General features: G+C 44.7%; 1 protein-coding gene across 2 annotated transcripts in view; it reads right to left on the bottom strand.

Annotated features, from left to right (window-relative positions):
* The window catches only part of adkb (adenosine kinase b), a 102,455-nt gene that overhangs the window by 69,975 nt on the left and 13,730 nt on the right, over positions 1 to 18,750 (bottom strand). For both annotated transcript variants that reach the window (XM_076152287.1, XM_076152288.1), the window contains exon 4: positions 14,258 to 14,336. In XM_076152287.1, coding sequence (XP_076008402.1) covers positions 14,258 to 14,336 — 79 coding nt within the window. The remainder of the gene's footprint in view (positions 1 to 14,257; positions 14,337 to 18,750) is intronic.

Below are 18,750 nucleotides of genomic sequence, written 5' to 3'. Positions count from 1 at the left end.
TTCATCTTGAAGTCAAAGGCATGAGCCGACTGTGCTATAGCTTCCGTCAGCAGAGGGAAACAGTACAGTAGGTCACCGATCTGCCTACAGACATCCAGAAAAATATATGGAAGACGGATAGCGAGGCGCACTTAAGAGTCTTCTTTATAATATGTATCATAAAGTCACAGGGCCTGGATGTGTGTGTGCGAGGAGATTTTTGTATAATTGCCAATGATGGGAAATCCCCACCAGGTTCCTTTCAGAAATTGTCAGAGAAAAATGGCTAACAGCTGCCAGCCGCAGGAATTCAGAAATGCCAAAGCAGCACTTTGTGATTGGCATGAGGAAGTTACACCCACTTTGTAATAATATGTTTCTTGTTGGTGAGGTGCCAAACGGGTCGCTTGCCAACGCACCAATGACAGACTGATCAGATCATTCCGTACAGAAACACTGAGACTAGAAAAACTGTAATTATTAGCCTGAGGTCGGGGTCAGGCTGCTGAAAAACCACAAATACAAATGAAACAGATCTAATAATGGTGACTACACTCAGAAAGTAATTTGATCAATAAGACGTAATGATGGCAATTTGCCTTTATGTAGTTTTGTTACATTTTCTTTCCTAGAAGAGTTTTAAAGTAATAATGGCCACAACATCATGGAAAATATTTAATGGTAATTTTTGATGGAAATATTTTATAGTACGCGTAGTTCTGAGCTCAATCTCACAGGCTTTATAATTAATTATTTTCTAAAGTGTTTTAATCATTTAGTATTCTTTATTTACTGTTTGCTTTCTTTATGTTATGCATTTGTTTTATAAAATGAATTTCCCTTATCCCTGTTTCCCAGACACAAAAAGCCAGACTGGTGCTGTGCTGCTGTATCTATGACAACTGTATCCCTATGAAGAAATACGGCCAAGCAAACATGGGACCAAAAAGCAAAAATCTGAAAAAATTAGCTCCACAAACTGACTGGAGTCATACATCTTCCTCCACTCCACCACACCTGCTCAGGAGTGTGTGTGTGTGTGTATAAAAACGGCTCTGTCTGCTCGGCAGGTGGATTTACTCCAGCCCCATTTAGCACAGATGCTACTATGTTATGTTCCCTTTGCAACACCTATTCCTCATCTTAACCGTCCCCGTGTGCCGTCCCCTACCCACATCCTCTTCCTCTCCCAGCTCTTTGCCTCGAAGATACATTTGCTTTCCATAAATCAATTTCCAGACTCAGCAATTACCTCACGCTACAGGAGTCAGAGGGAATCCATAAGTCAGAGGGTCCTGAGATACTCAATAGTGTGGGTCCTGTCACTGCCTGCTTTCATACGCAATTGTTCTGGTAGACCTCAACACAGCACGCGTCAATAACAATACCAATAGATACAAATGCAAAGGAGTGACAAACAAGGGCTAAAACACACTTTACATTAGGGGTCACTAAGCCTTCTATACATATCAGTTTGTGTTGAACACTGCCAAAGTGTCAAAACAAACCCTTGGTTAATGAGAGCCACAGAAATCTTCCATTCTGATTGGTTCTTTCCATCTGTAATATATATATAGAGATGACATCAAAGGTAACAAATGACTTTTACCCACCTACGCACCTGCTTAGACACACCCATGGAGTGTGAGGCTAGTGAGCCAGTGTTTGGCCGGCATCTGTGTTTTCACAATGTGTGGTTGTTGCCAGCTTATGTCAAGACGCAGCCGGCCAATCAGAGCAGAGCTTTGGCTTTTTCGGGAGAGGGGGTGGGGGGAGGGTGGGGTCTTCAAGAGACAGTACCTAAAATAGCCTGTCTTCAGGGAGAGTAGAGGGGGGATCAATGTGGTTTCTTTGCACCTAGAGGATTTCAAATTGCATCCTTGCCTGAAATATGGGGAATATGTTCCCATAGGGTAGGAAAATAAACAATCAGTTCCTTTTTTATTGTATATATGTATTTATTTAAGCCATTTACTGACTCATTTTGTTCTTGGTGTTTAAGTAGATGGCAGTATTTCTAATATTCTGATCCACTTACAGGCTTTTCCAACATTGTACCACCTCAAACACATGATACACATCTAAAGATCAGGTGTATTGCAGGAATGAGCTGTTGTGTGTGATTGATTGTTGCACTGCATGGATGTAATAAAGCTAGTGGCCTGTGTGAATGTACATCATATCAATGCTCATCACCAGGTGGCAGATTTTTCAGATTTCTAAACCCTGTCCTGCTTGAATACATACCACTCCGTATCAGTTACAGGCATCAATACACACACACACACACGAACACTACGGAGATGTGTTGTTGCCATTTCTCCTGGTCAGAGACAGAGGTCAATACAGGCCATAGATTAGGACTTGATGCCCTTTTAATAATGTTGTGGTGCACTAAGTAACGCTGCAGCGTGACCCTGCAGAGCTCCGATGTCACCTGATCCCCTGTGAAACTAAAAATTGATATGCGAGCTACTTCTCCTTCCGCTGCTACTGCACTGAGCAGAGATTTAATTTCTCTACATGTTTACCTTCTCTTCTCTTCATCCCTGCCTCCCCCCCCTCCTCCTCCTCCTCCTCTCCTGTAACATTTCCCTTCCCTCTTCCTCCCCAGGAGACAAAGGAGGCAGACAGCTCTAATAAACAACGGTGTGAAGCCTCACAGTGACGGCGTATGCCGAGGCAACCGATGTGATCAATTATCGAGTGGCCGATTCTCTTTAATTAGAGGTTTAAGTATTGAGTTAGCCTGGGTGGGAAGCTGAGAAGCAGCATGTAAACCAACCTCATTACACCGCAGTGATTCACCTCCCAGGAGCTGTGATCCACGCAGTGTTTACACCATACATTTGTTTCTGTGGTAACATATCAAGTGAAGGAATGGCTGGGTGACAGACCCAGTTTTTTTTTTTCCTCCCTCCTCTCCTCTTTATTTTCTTTCTTTCACTCTCCCTCCCACTCTCGCTGCTGAAGAGGCTGTCACACTGGTTCGCCTTTTGTTGTGGAGAGTCTGGAGAGGTAGCACAATGTGTCCTAGTTAAAGCAGTGCCCCATCTGCCCGGCATAATTAGACAATTATGCTGGAAGGATCCGTCATTAATTCCTTTGTGGTGGCCAATTTCCCACCACAAAGGGGTCTCAGGTTTATTTTTCTCCCTTGCAGATCTCTGTTCGTTTACCCTGGCCCCTGTTGTTATCGGCAAGTATTGATACTGTGGCGACTTGGGACAAGGAAAATATTTGCCTGCCAATATTGACTGGTTTGTCTCGTTATAGTGAAGAGGCAAAGGGGAATATTGGTTGCTTTTTGCGTGCTGAAGAAAAAGCAAGACGCTAGGGAACAACACTGTTATGAAAACACAGGGAGACAACAGAACACTCACACAACCATAGCTAATGAATCAGGGTCAGGTACGCTGCAGAAACATGCAGAACGCACAACGAGTCCATGGATGTGTTGTGGGATGCAGAAACCTGAGCAGGGGATTCTGGTGTCAACACTTTTGACCTTCATAGAGAAGCAATGACTAAGATCTGTACATTCTAATGATCAATTCATTCATCTACATCAGGGGAAAGCAGAGAAACACTCTCCTTATTCTGTTTAAGATAAACCTCAGGGTCAGAAGTGTCCAGCTGTCTTTGCAAACGCCATCCGAGCTCTGACATCAATGAATATTTTCACAACTCTCCCGACAACGAGGGGATGAAACAACTTCACAAAAACAACAACAGAGAGTCTTTGTGAGATTTGCTTTAGCCTGAATGTGTGAAAAGTTGCAGCCTTAATAACCGAAACAAGTCTGGAGAAGAGAGAGAAGAAACTCACAAGTTATTTACTAAAAGCCAAATACTGATGGCATCACCAGAGTTTTCAGTGAACAAAGACCAATCAATCACTGTTATTAGTAAATTAATTAACGTATAAGCTAAAGAAGTTTCAGTTATTGTATCGTTATTGTTATTGTTGTTGTGTCATTGCCTCCAGAAAAATGTTAAATGCTGCAATCTTGGTGAGATTTATCTTGTAGAGGGGATTGAATATGAGTGAGGCTATTCTGGATAAACAGATGATGATGATGATGATGACGGTGATCCCAGTCCAACAGCACAAGAACCTAAAGCCCTCAGTAACCGGCATGGACTAACCGCCTAGTTAATATGCTGTCAGGTTGACTGTTTCCCTGTTAAGACTGACTCAGTCTGACAGAAGCACATGGGAAGATCTCTTACAATGTAGCTCCAATCTGATTAGAGCGGTGATCTAATCAGCCATGAATTCATCTGTGAAGACGAGCAGAGGCAAAGGGAAAATCACCGCAGAGAATTCTGTATAATTATCAAAAATCTCGCAGCGCTACATTAGAATTCTAATTACGACGTATTATCTTAATTGCTAAGGAGATGCAAATCAAAACAAGGTTAACGCCGCTCCCTTAACATGCAGGAGAAACATGTGGTGGGAACCTCCTCAATATTCACTGAATCAGCCTGACTTGTTCGACATGAGAGGCTGTCATTTTGTAACGCTTCCCTCTCTCTTAGGGGCGATAATAAACAAAGCTCGGCGCACAACAGCCCCGCAATAACAGAAACAAGCGTCTAATTGCTGCGTGTTCATTTCCTGTTATCTTATCCAACAGCTCATCTCAGGCCAGATACTCTCTGCTATGCAAACCCTTGGCCGGAGACATCGGCACGTCGGGTACTGGGGAAGGAAATACACTGAGAAAAAAAAAAAACTTCTCGAAAAAAATTGTTACTCCCATGGTACACAACAAATTGCTCGCCATAAATTGTATTTGACAGGTGCACACTGTAACTCTGCAGACATGAGACAGCTGGATGACAGCAGACACATGGGGTAGCGGTGACAGGAGAGGAACATGCCATTGAACATGAATTTATGAGTGAGTCCAGACTGAGGCGATCCATCAGGAGCGGAGTCACACTGCATTGAACGCGGTCACGTTTAGGACACGGAGCGTCGGCTGAGCCTTTACGTGAGACTTCAGAGGCATCGGAAAAAAGGTGCCAACCCCTTTAAAACAAGTGGGATGTGTGTGAAGAAACAAGCTATTTGCTGCTTTTCTAACGGAGGAGAGGCATGTTGCCACCCACAAAGGTGATTTCAATCCGGTGCAGTCTCTTAATTGAAGTAGTTATGCTTTGATGGAGTGCTCGCATTTCTCCCGAGGTTCTGGCGGTGGGCTAATTACAGAATACGGCAGCTCTAAACTAACTACAGCCGTTTCTGAAAAATCAAGATTCCCAGACTTAAAATAATAAACTAGAGGTTCATGTTTTCACTAAAAGAGATTGAAGTTTTCTATGAGTCGGTTTTGGGATAGCGGTCACCCACACGCCGTAAATTGAGTTTCTCTTTCTCATTTTCTTTATCGTCTCTCCTCATACAATACAGACACGTTTGCAGACAACACAGTCCTTCCTTCCTTCCTTGGCCCGGGCAGAAATAAATGGAGACCCCAGGAGTTCCCTTCTGCCGGGCCCTTGCAGTTTATAACAGAACCGACAGCTCTGATCACTCCTGAGAAAGCAAAAGCTGCTCGGGGATCGCTTTACAATTCTCAGGGGCTCGAATAACCTGATCTTGAACTGATCCCGTGCACTGATCCTTTGGTATTGGGTTAGGAACGTGTGAAGGGGCCTGTTGAATGAAGCTCGCCGGATATCAACATCCTCGCTCCCCGTGTTGCTTCAGCCCGGGCGGATTGTTTGACTTGATTAGTCTTTGCCGAGCGGTAGACAACCTAACGCCAAAGCCCCTCCAGACGCCAGTATCGCCTGTGTCAGAAGGAAGAAAAAAAAAAAAACCCAGTGCTCTCCCAAGTCTCAAGGTGGAGCCCATTACCCTGAGTGAGAGCACTGTAAGTTAATAGGATTTGCTCCCGATCAAGTGCCTGAGCTGTTTCCTGAGGCTGTTACAGGCCGAAGCACAAAAATAAATGTTCCTTTATTCAACACTATGAAGCGACCCCCCCCTAAAAAACTCCCCAACCACTCTGACCCCACCCCTTCTTCTCCCCTTGTTGGGATATCTGTTATTACTGCAGGAGGTTACGCTCTCCCTCTCCCTTTCTCTTGTTGCAGCCAGTAGAAAAGTAAAAGGTTGGCACTTTTTTTGTCTAAAGGAGCCATTTGTTCAGGTGAAAATGAAACTTGCACGGTAAGCAGAGCCGGGGGCCTGCGGTTGGACAGAGGGGGCAGAGGGGGATTCCAGATTAATCATAAGGACGATATACCATGAGGATATTCATTGAGGAGTAATTGCCACGGGGCGTCGTGTAATGTATTCTCTCTCCATGAGGTAAAACCTTGTAGCTCTGCGAAACGGGTAATAGAGTAAAAGAGGATGGTGTTAAAATGTTTGCCGCGCCGACCTTTAACTCAGTAGCTTAACCCCGACCTTGGCTTGTAATTACAGAGTTAATTGCCGACCGATCTGAGCAGGAGGAGGAGGAGGCTCCAACCGGCTCGACTGCAGATGTCAATTGGGCTTAAGCACCTCCCTCTAAGGTGCAATGGATCATGGGCCGTCTTATGTAATTGCAATTTAGAAAAGGACAATTAATGTGGTCAAGCAGTGTTAAGTGTTAAATGATTATTACATCAACCAACCGATTAGGAAAAGACCAAAACTAACAGAGAAGAGCTATGTTATTGTTCAAACAGTAAAAAACATCAAGTAGCTTTACAAGTGATCCATTCCTCCTTAAAAAATGAAAATAGCTATATGGGGTATTGTGAAATAAGTCTACAACTGGATCTCCCATCTCTGGAAAGTATTTGAGTTTGTAATGCTAATTTAGGCTATAATCTTTACTCTAGGTGTTTCCAGCACCAGGAGACGCCTTTATCTGATCCTAAACGTGGATTTAAAGCATTTTGTAGACTGCTGAAAAGCTACAATGGTTGTGATAAAAGCAATAAATAAATATGCCATTTAATGCACTGTGTCAGAGATTTATGCTACAAGAAACTTTGACTGCAGGCGATACCTGTTCGCTCTTTTAATGGTGTTTCTCACCAATAACAAACACAACATTCGACCCCATCCTTTAGGTTCTACAGCAGCCAGTCTTCCTTTGTGCCTGACAATACACAACATTGAGTTTTGACAAGGCGACAGGGAGAAAATAAAGCACATTAGACGATATAATAAGCCTGACAGAGTGAAAGAGAATTGACAGATTTCCTTAGGAGCCGAGTGGATTTGTTTTAAAATCTTGGGAGAGAATAGAGCGGCTGCATCTCACCGCACATCTGAGCGCGGCTTCACTTAAGAAAGCCCGATGTCTTCAGTGAGTCAAATAGTTAAGTTGAGCCAGTGCTGCCATAAACCCGGTGGGAGAGCTTGGAATAATCTAGGCGATGTTAATGATGCAATTTATATGTGAGGGGACCGGTGTTTGGCAGGCTCTTTCCGTCTGAGCGGGCTGCACAACCCAGCGAGCTCCCGACACCCCCACCCCTCCTCCCCCCCCCTCCTCCTCCTCCGCTAGATGGAGGGGGTGGAGTAGGAGGAGGATGTCAGAGCCCATGTGAAAAGAGGGAGCGAGCGAAGCACTGATAAGAGCCATTACTATTAGTGTCTGTCTGTCACCTGCTGTGCGTCATCCAGCCTTCTCTCTCTCTCTCTCCACACGCACGCTCGCTCGCCCCCATCCCTCCATCCCCATCCGCTTTCCTGAGGCACATCACTTCAAATTTGCACTCACCTACACATTTTCCATCCTGTCACCGACACTCAGCCGGGGCTGGAAAAAAAAACCCCAAAGCAAACTGCACTCTGCAAAAAACTACTGCGAGGTTTGTTTCAAAAAACATCTGCGAATTAGCCGGCTGCACATCGCTGCCAGCAATTATTCCATAAACAAAACGGTTATAGATATCCTTATAATATGAGCCGGAGGTGAACTGGCACAAAGAGATGGACGATCGAGCTGCAGACTATCATTTTTCCGAGCCAATATAAAGCCTAATTTGGTGCTTCTTTTATTATTTGGCACAATACTAGAGCCCCTTAAACTTATGAACTTGGGAGAAATGAACATTAATTGCCGGCTGTTCTTTATTTTCTCTCAAACCTTTTTAACCAAAATATTTAAAGTTGTTTTTCCTCAGTTGCTATGCGACACTTCAACCACAGGAGGAGGAACACGCTGAGAATGTGCCAAATAAATACTACCAACCACAGACACGCTGCGGGGAAATATGAGAGAGGGGCGCATGTTACCATAGGCACGAGGAAATGGAGAACAGTTTGTGTAAAAAAATGCACAATCATCCTTTCGTTCATCAGCTACTTGACCTGTGTCGACAGAGAAATCCCACCTGTAGTTGATTTAATGAGACATTGTTTGCAGTGTGAATGGCTCTGACACCATCACACACACACACACACACATACAGCTTTGTGTTGTCTTTACACCAAACCAATTCTCTGCAGAGTACCGTTGGGCAGGCAGGCAGGCAGGCAGGCAGACAGGCAGGCAGGCGGGCGGGCGTACCGAGTGCCCTGTGTCTGTAATTTGACATCAGACTGCCGGCCCTGTTATGATGACTTCTGTCTGTTTCACAACTCCTTTTCAGATTTCATTCAGTAGCCTGCGGCCCCGGGGCGCGAGTTTACCAGAGCCAGAGCCAAAAGGTACATCATTTCTTTCTGAGCCTAGAACCAAGGACTTGAAGCAAGGACACGTTATGCAAGATATCACATTCAATTCCACTGCCAGCCTCTGAGGCCAGATGATACACATGGAGTGCGACTCTCTCTCTCTCCCTCTCTCCTGCTCTCTCTCTATCTCTCTCTCGAGCTCTAAATGTTAATCAACACTCTTTCCAATGCATACTTATGAGTTACAATCTACTCCCCACGTCTTCCCTTTGGCATCTTAAATTAAATCACAAATTTGATGGCAAATTAACTTCAACAGGGACGCTAATATGTCACCTATACAACAAATCTGTGCCGTTCTGCCGGAGCCACACAGCGCCGGAGCATCTGAGGGGAAAATTCAATCAAAAATCTAATATTTTCATAAAAGAGGAAAGGAATTAGAGGGAAACACAAGAACCAAGGTGGAATTAGCTGTTAACAAATCCCTCTGATGCCAAAGGCTTGCATAATCACCCCGTCAACCTTTATCACTGTGATCACAGGGCTTGAAGAGATCTAATGCACACTGGTATTAGCTGTGACATACAGTCACAATACTCACTCTGCTCAAACCAAGTGTGTATCTATATGCTGGGTGTGTGTCTGTGTGTGTTGGGGGGGAGCAACACAGATCTCCCCACTTCATCATTGACTAAATGGCAACACAAGATGTGAGCTGTGACTCCACAGCGGCCTGGTGGCAGGTGACATTGAAGTCCAACGCATGAACACGTTGCTCATCAAAGCGAATGAGGCGTTTGTTTCTTCCGCTGCCGACGCCATGGACAGCCCCCCCCCTCCTCGAGTGCACACTTGCACACCTGGAATGTCTAGGAGGAGCGGAGGTGGGGGGATATTAAAGAATTCCATTTGCTTTCAGACGTCTCTCACAAGATGCTTAATAGACTGTGACCTCACCGGGGGAAGGAGAGCGCGCCGTAAAACAGCTCAGAGCGCCGGCTGCTAACTGCAGCGACGCAATTAACCCGTCTTAACCAGCAAACAAGAAACTTTTGCTTGAACAACAGGCGCGTGTACTTGTGAGGCTCGATTTCAGAAGGTGTGAAACTCAAAAGGCTCAACAGGGTTCATGTCTTAATCGTCATTAGCGCGCTCGTTTCAGCCCAGCTGCACGCGGAGATCTGTGCTATACGCTCACTCAATGCCATTAAGAACAAACACAACAAAGTCAAAGCTCCTTCAGGTCCCAGAGAACAAGATGGAAGGCTTTCAAGTGAGGTCAGGTTGGGCTCTTCTACACATTACATTAAAATGCAATCTCAGTTCCCACGTGTTATCTGGATGATGACATCATTACGGTCTGAACTGGATTTCTTCATAGGTTAAACTCGCTTGATTAACGTCGAGTCAAGTCTCGTAGTATAAAAGCCCATCCTTGTGAAGTCTCAGTCATATATTCTGAACACAAAAGCTCCACTCTTTCTCTCCCTAACTGTCCTCCTCTCTCTCTAAGTGGTACCAGACGTAGGCATTTCTTCATTTAGACCCGTTCAAATGGAGGCGAGTTGCCGTTCTTTATTTATTTAACAAAAAACGAGCTGTAAAAGCCAAACATTAGGTCATGGAATATTCCCCCCCCCCCCCCCCCCGAGAAATAAGTCAACGTCTACAAACGAGAGACACGGAGCCCCGGTTGAAGTATTGCTACAGACTAGCTGCTAAGAAGCTTTTTCTCGCAGGTCAAAGAAGTGCAGTGGGATTTTTTTTCCCCGTCTAACTTTTTCTCGACAGTACGGCTCACATGCGTTTCCAATTAAGAGCTTCAGAGCCAAACATCCAAGCCTGGGCCCCATTCAACCCCCTTCAACATTTGACTAAGTCTGAGGAAATGTTAAACAGGCATCAGAACCAAAACAGAGACAGGAGATTTTTCAAAAAGCCTTTACTTTTCTAAACAATAATTAAGGCATCATGGGTTCGAAATTGATGACGCAGACATCCCACGGGATCTAAATAAGAGAAAAAGGGGGGGGAACGAACTTAATCACAACTTTTTCCCCTGACGAGTTCACAGCTAGTGCACAAAAAAAAGCAATTTGTTCCTTTGGGGGTGAAGGAGTTTAAACGCTGGCGGTGCGGAGGAAGGAACGATGTCAATGCTTCTTGATTTGTGAGGATCGTAATGAAAACGCACGCTTTACAAGAGGCGTACTATTTGCATTCAGAGAATAATCTAGCGCTCTGGTAGCAGCAATAACTCCCAATGAGCCTGTCGCTGCTCACACACTTCAATCTGGGGGCCCTAAGGAGCTGTTGGGGCGGGGTGGGGGGGGGGGGGGGGGACTTTGATGTTCTGTCTAAATGAATTGACTGTGCTGCTTGATACGGCCCCAGCAGTTAACCAGAGTGCCCCCGCCAATCCAGTCACATGGTGATAAACACCATGCACGCTTCTGGTACCCACATTCTGGATTGCATGCCCAGAAGCGGACACGCATTCTTCCCCTTGAACTGTGTAAATGACTGAAAAATATGATTGTTTCCCCCCCACCTCACACTACCTGAGCACAGGCCTTTGATGTGGAGTGTGTGTGTGTGTGTGTGTGTGTGGGGGGGGGGGGGTTGTTACCTTTTGCAGCCCCTGCTAGCTGCAGTAGGCGAGCCTTTATGTCAGGATGCCCCTTCAGGGTATGTGTTGTTTTGTCAGATGCCAGGCAAAAAGGTAACAACTTCCCCAACAGGGAGGGATCATTGCTTTTTCCCCCCTAAAGAATCACAGCCAGAGGAAAGCTTTGCAAACAAGCTTGGAACTACACCGGCTTGATCCAAACAAGAGGCGGAGGCTTATTGAGGAGCACTGTTGCACCGCTAAGGAAGGAGTGAATGGAACGCTCCCAATGCCAAAGATTGTTGTCTGCCGTCTTTTTCTAGACATTTTCCGACATTGATTACTGCAGCTTTCATTTCCGCTGACATTGACGATTTTAAATGTGTCGTTATATTTACCTTTACTGTACAATTGTTCAATCGCCTCGAAGATGGTGTTTGTGTTAATGTGAATAAAGTGAGTATCAGCCAATAGAGCATCATCAAATTGTTTTTAACCTCAGATATCAATACCAGTATCGACCTATGTTGCTTAAGTTCTACTAAGTACAACCAATTACTGACTCACACACTGCAAAAGTGATTTCAATCAAAGGAAAGGAGGAAAACAATACGTCTCCGTCTGAGCTTCAATTTGGTCAATTCTCATTTTACGTAATTTAATTAGCGTTGACGGCAAATCTTCAAAAACAGGTTTAGGCTTTTCTTAATGGCGTCGAAATCTAGTCTGGGATGAAGCAGGAGTATTTAACCTATTACAGCCTGAGATGAAGCGGTTGTGCTTTGGAGAGAGAGAGAGAGAGGGAGAGAGAGAGAGGGAGAGTTACTGCCGAGGCATTGATCCTCCCACACCTTGGCTTTTCCCAGCATGTGCAGCGATTCCCGTGCAAAGCCTCTGAACACTTCGCTCTCTCTCTCTCCTCCAGCGGCGACGGTGCTCCCGAGCAAAAAAAAAAAAACCTGCCCCTGGATCGAGCATCTCATTTAGTAGCTAGGGCCCCCTTTGATGTGGATTCAGTACTGCGGTGCATATCATTCCTGTTTGAAGACTCAGCTTCCACAATGTAGCCAGGTTTTGAAGTTTTCCCATATTGCAGGTGCTACAATGTGATAATCTGGAAACCAGTTATGCATTATACATTTTTTTTTTTGCTTTAAAGAACACCGTAACCTGAAAGTGAAAGTCAGAGCTTCAAGGTCTATATTGACACGGAGCGTTTCAGAGGAGAGACGTCCAGGTGTGGGACCAAAAACACTCTTTTGTTATCTTGAGAATTTTCCACAATCGACTCCGCATCTCCCCTTTTTTCCTTTGGTTATTTACTTCCTTCAGACTTGAATAACATCCGACTGCGCTCTGCCTCGCCCCGTTATAGGACCAATTTAGTCGACTGAACGCTGAGGGCAAAAGGCTTCGTTCTCCAAATTTGAAACTCTCCTTCCTCAGACGTTAACTAAAGTTTCTCCATTTTTCCAAGTGACACAATCGCACACATTCTCAGAAATCCAACCGACGAAAATGCAACCGTCTCAGCTTTTAAACCCTAATGCAGCATTGATTGGCATATTTCTAGTCAGCACGTTTAAGGAACAATGTTATTTTATTTAAGTCCACTGCTCGTTTCCAGTTTACTACATTAATAATCCAGAGTGTTAATACTTAAACTGATCTGTGTATCACTTTGGATCTGGACTAGGGGAGGCTGTATGAGACATTATTCATCAAGATCACACACACACACAATCAATTTGATCTTGATAGTGCATGTGTATGAACTCGATAGTGTGTGGGTGTGATCTTGATAGCGCCTGTGTGAGCCAGTATGAACAATGTCTCACACACACCCTCCTTCACTGGACCACAGGTGATTTTTGGCAGATCACGTTTCGCGTTTTCTTAATTCAATTTCGTTCTAATTCAGCATTTAGTGTAGTTGTGCGCACCAGAACAACGTAGGCAGGCTCAGTTTGTAGAACTCCCCAGGGGCTTCAACACCATTTGACTCAAACTGCCTCGAATTGTTGAAGAGTGTCCACTAGTTTCCAAAAAAAAACCTAATTGAACAAAGCACAAACACATTTGAACGTTTTGGAAGGCTGGGATTTCATTTCTTAATAAAATTAAAAATCAAGCTTGGCAGTTAGTGTGTGTGAGTGAGAGCGGGTTTATGCAAATGTGTCTGATCTTCATAATTAAAGAGTGTTTGTACGAGGTGCACAGCTCTGTGTCTCCTTTAAAGGATGTTTACTGTCTCCAAAGCATGAAGATGGTGGCAGCCTGAGGGTCTGCCTGACTTCTTTTCTCCTCTCTCTCTCTCTTTCTCTGTATACCCCTTGTTCTAAGTACAAACATACACACATACACACGTGCAAACACAAACTACACACTGTACCGACGCAAAAAAAAACATTAAAACCCATCCACAAGAATAGTCTTTCACAAACATCCAGCCTGTCAATTAGCTTCTGCACTCATTTCTCCTCGGAAGAAGAATCCTTTTTTCAGCTGGATGCCTTCTCTTTGTTTATTGTGAGCAGACCCAAAGACTTATCAGCAGCTAATCGCCGCGTGTCAAATTTACAGACTTACTGCCGTCAGTGGAAATGAAGGATTCAATGAATAATCTATCCCTCCGTTTGAGATTGCCATTTTAGATTTGGACACGAGCACCAATTTGGAGCCGAAGCTGGAATGTGTCTTACAGCCAGTGAGAAGATCAGCGTTGGGATATAATTTGTTGTGACATGTTAATTGCATCTACTTGTAATTCTCTCTAATTGATGTTTGATACGTCTCGGGGAAATTAGGCCAACTTGATAATACTGCAAATATAATGAATCCTCCTTTCTCCTTCTGTGGCAGGTCTGATGAAGCCGCACCACCTCACACTGTAATGTTTCAACGTGTTGTGCGGCTACGCTCTGCATTCCCCCGTGGCTGTCGGGCTGACAAATCTTGAGGTTACGGGCATACCACTGGATATTCAAAACACATTCAGCCACTTCGCACAAAAGGCAGAAAAGACTAACCTGGGCGATTTTCACAGAGTTCTGGGTGGAACCGCCGGCGTGGTATTCAACTTTGCTCCTCTTGACGATTTCGGCAAACCTGAAAAACATAAAACAACAAGATTCAATCAATCAGAAACAACACAACTTTGATTAAAGCACAAGGAGAAATCTGAGTATTTATTTAAATGAAAAGCATCCTTGGCATATGCCCACCACTTTCTAGTTCTAGCCAAACAATAGGACGTTGGTGCCAAGGTAAGTAAAGTTCCTTAAAGACAGAGGGACTCAGCGGATCAAATGCAGTTTGGTAACTCATTCCACCACCTCTGGACCACAAAGGAGAAGAGACTGTGGCCTCGTTGTGGTGGCAGCACCAGGTACTGTACGTTCGTGAGCAAAAACCCTGAATGAGGGAATTCAGATAAGTGGGTACCATATTGGACTCTGCTTTATAGGCGGAAACATCAAGGACTTGTACTTGAAGCAGGCAGCGACTGGTAGCCAATGGAGGGATATGAACAGCAGAGTGATGTGTGAATGAAGACCAGACGAGCTGCTGCATTCTAGATCATTTGTAACGGTTTGAGTGCACATGCCAGCAGACCTGCCAGGAAGGCCTTGCAGTTTTCAAGGTGTGAGATGAAAGGAGCCTGTATGAGGAGCTGTGGGTCTGATTGTCCTGATGGTGCTCAGGATGAGTCAAGCTGGATTCGGCTCAGTGGTTGTATGCAAGTATTGGCTGGGGTGACAAGGAGATCAGTCTTTGATATGTTGATTTGAAGGTGCCGGTCTGTCATCAAGGCTGATATATTCGTGAGGCATGCAGATATCTGCGACTGTACGGCCTTCTGGCAGGAAGGACAGAGAAGGTTGCATGTCATCAGCATAGGAATGCTATGAGAAGCCATGTAAGTAAATGATTGCTCCAAGTGAGTTTGTGGATATGGAAAAGAGAAGGGGTCCAAACACTGAATCTTGAGGTACCCCTGTGGACAAGTAGTGCGATTTTGACACGGCCGCCCCCTCCACAACTCTCTGAAAGATCTCCTTTAGAGATAGGAGTCAAACCAGGTGAGAGTCCTGAGAGGCCAAGCTCAGAGCGTGTGGAGAGGAGAATTTCATGGTCGACTCCACCAAACGCAGCCGATAGGTCAAGCAGCATGAGAACTGAGGATCGACGAGCAAGCTTTCACTGATCATAGTGTTTCCATAGTGATTTACGCCACTTCCTCTCAGCTGCTCTGAGTGTTGCTCGTTGTTCTCCGATGGTGTCAGTGAGCCACGGGATCAAAGGAATGTTACAAGCGGGGCCTGGAGGAGAGGGGATGAAGTTTTTTGAGTGAGGTTAGAGAAGAGCAAAGTGTGTCTGTAGCCTCATTGAGGTTAAGTGAGGTAAACTTCTTATAAGAGGGCACGGGAGCCGAGACCTCATCAGGTAGCTGAGCCGGTGTGAGGGGCCTGAGGTTCGTCCTGAAGGAGATCATAGGCAGAGGAGCAGGATGGGGATGTGCAGGTATGGAAGCTGAATGAAATAGTGGTTCTGATTCTGATTCTGTAGATTAAAGAGGATGACTTCAACAGAAATGCGCAATGACAGGCAGTTGTTGTCTTTTTTGGGCATTATTTCATGAAGTTTATTGTTCAGTGAAGTCATCAAGCTGAAGTCTTAGTCTCTGTTTTATTGCGTAGTAGGGTTAGAGGTCACCAATGTGGCAACTTTGCAATATAATTAAGTCGAAACTCACATCCCAGGTGAATCTTGTTTATATAAAACTGCTTAAAAAAGAAAAAGGAAGGGGAGAAGAAAAACAGAAAGCTGGATTTGGTTAAATGGGATACTTGACCACAAATGTTGCTTGAGCTGAAAAGAGGCACTTAAGGCCTAAATGTCAGCTTGATAAAAGCAAAAAAGGAACATTGTCCACACATGGTTGCAGTTAAGCATACAGTATTGAAGCAAGATGAGCAGTGAAAGTCATTTATAAAGGAACTCAAACTGCTGCCTCAAAGGCCTGAACAAAAACAAAAGACTTGTTGTAATTACACTGAAGATTTGCCGTTTTTATTTCGGCGTTTCATAGGTGATGTTTGCAGACAATTAAAGTGTGTTTTTCCTGCATAATCCAGACGGGGCCCACATCTGATTAAATGTTTCAAACGTGACCCATAAAGTAGAATGCAGAATGACTCTAACAGACTAAACACAATAAGTCAAGAAAACAGACACAACATTGGGAAACGGGGAGGAAACCGATCCTGAGCTTTTAAACATAAACCACAGCGATACCCTCGGGTTTCTTGACTTTCTTTTTTTCTGCCATTGCAAACTTCAATAGCTGTGGATATTTGACACTTAGGCATTAGACGATGCAAAGCCCAGACGACACAGTGAGATTGAGTCTTTATCTGAGGCGCTGTGAACATGAATAATGTGTGTTCTCCACATCGCTCACACAAACAGCCTCCCAGAGGGACGGCGGTATAAACGTGTCCACCCTGCTAAGGAAATTGACCTAACTGCAGTCACGATGACATGCTCCATTAGGAGGTCCTTAGCTTTTTTTTTTTTTTTTTTCTAACGGTAAATTGAAGACTGTCCGTTTGTGAGGGGTTTTTTTTTCCATCAGGGGAAAATTCCCAATGACATGGTGAATGGTTGAAGGTACAGAGCGCCGTTCCCCACTGGTTTTATGTGTAATTCCCCCTTAAATGAACTGAGTCAGAGGAGTTGTTGAGAAAATGCCTGAGTGTAATCCCAAGGGGTGCTGGTTATGTAAAACCCTCTGCTGCACAGTAGAGCTCTTCACAGATCCACTCGGTTCCTCTTAACCAAAGACCTGACCCTGGACCCGAGTCAATTCACTCTAACAGGGTCGGGTCGGGGTGTGTGTTGTGCTCCTGCCTCAGGTCTTTGTGTGTCAATACGTCTGATATGCAAGTGGATCTGAGCAGACCCCCCCCCCCCCCCCCCCCCCCCTATCGCCTCGGATCACACGGTGCATTATAATCACCGCAGGAGAAAATGAGCTTTCTGAGGTGAGAGGGAGAGCGTGAACCGAGGTGCAGGGGAGAGGAAAAGGAGGCGATCTTTACTGACATGAGCAGCAAGGGGCAAGAGAAGATGGTTCAGTGATGGAGGATCATGCTGCTGAATCGCTCCATTTTCTCTAGTGATTAAGTCTTAAATCTTGAGTGAGATGTTTACATGGACATAATTAATAGGATTCTGTATTTTGCCGCATATATACACACACACAACGCTTAGGAATATGAGGAGGGGCTGCCAGGTGAGGAAATGGTGTCTTATACCGATTGTAACGTTTACATCCCTAAGTAAATCAATTTAAAGTGTCACAATCGAGGTCTTTAAGTTGATTTCAATCTGATTAACATGTACACCTACTAAGAGATGAACAGGGGTGGGACCGAGTCATTGTTTTGAAAGTCACAAGTAAGTTTCAACTCTGGAAGTCTGGTCTCATGTAAGGACATTTGAAACTTTGATTCAAATCACAAACAAGTCATAAAATGCTCCATATCAAATTTAAAGGCCAAGATAATAACTTTTACAGTCAAGTTACAAAAAATATGGATGCTTTATAAGAACTTTCCAGGTAAATATTATTAGATATGACTGTAAGAAATCTCGTACTGTTTAATCTGTGGTTTGGGGGAAGGTATCAAGTCGCTCTGAGTCAAAGGGCTCAAGGTCAAGTGAAGTTCCGGCACATTACAGGAGGAAGAGTCATCTGTATGCAAAGAGCGCCGCAGCTTATACCAACATATATCAGCTCAGGGTGTTTTATGCTTCACCACAACCTGCTTTTATTAGGCTTGGCTGAATTTTGAGGAAGTGTGAAAGTAACCTTTACTGCTGCACAGAAAGTGTGCACATCATGTCTCAAGGCAAAGGGGGGAGGGAGGGAGGGAGGGAGGGAGGGGGTCTACCCAGGGCAGAATGTTCCTAATAAAGAAAAAAAACTTTCCATGCAAGTGGAAAATATTCCAACTGGGGAGGAAAAGAAAGCAGTCCTTCCTGAGACACCTGTTATGACTCATTGACAAAGGAAGAATCTGAGCACTGTGGGTGTTTATAACATGAAGGCAGCCGAGGGACTCCAGAACCCATTTCAAATAGACACACAGCTTCTGAGGATTTCAGTTTTCCCCCCACTCCCCCTTTCCTAGAAGTATTCGCTCCACCTTTCGGGGGGCAGGCAGTATGGGGGCCCTGCTCTTGGACGCCTTTCGAAAAAAATCCCATCCGAAAAGGGAGCAGCTGCCTGGAGACCTTTACACCCTCAAACATCATGTGATCCCCATAGTAGTGACACCGTAAACGGCCCCTTGGCCATTTAGGGAGAGAAAATCCCTTTTCCCATCTACTGCGGGGGCATAAACTCACACTCGGATTGGGAGGGGAGCGGAGAAAGAGAAATTGTTTTGAACAAAATGTACTCAGCCGGTAACCTCTGCTTTGAAAGCTGGAGCGGAGGAACAATTCCAGTTAT

Source organism: Genypterus blacodes, unplaced genomic scaffold (assembly GCF_046128005.1).
Source record: "Genypterus blacodes isolate CSIRO-AG114 ecotype Tasmania unplaced genomic scaffold, CSIRO-AGI_Gbla_v1 ptg000055l_1, whole genome shotgun sequence".
Taxonomy (NCBI): domain Eukaryota; kingdom Metazoa; phylum Chordata; class Actinopteri; order Ophidiiformes; family Ophidiidae; genus Genypterus; species Genypterus blacodes.
The sequence above is the reverse complement of the archived record's forward strand: the minus strand, read 5'-3'. Positions and strand labels throughout refer to the sequence as shown.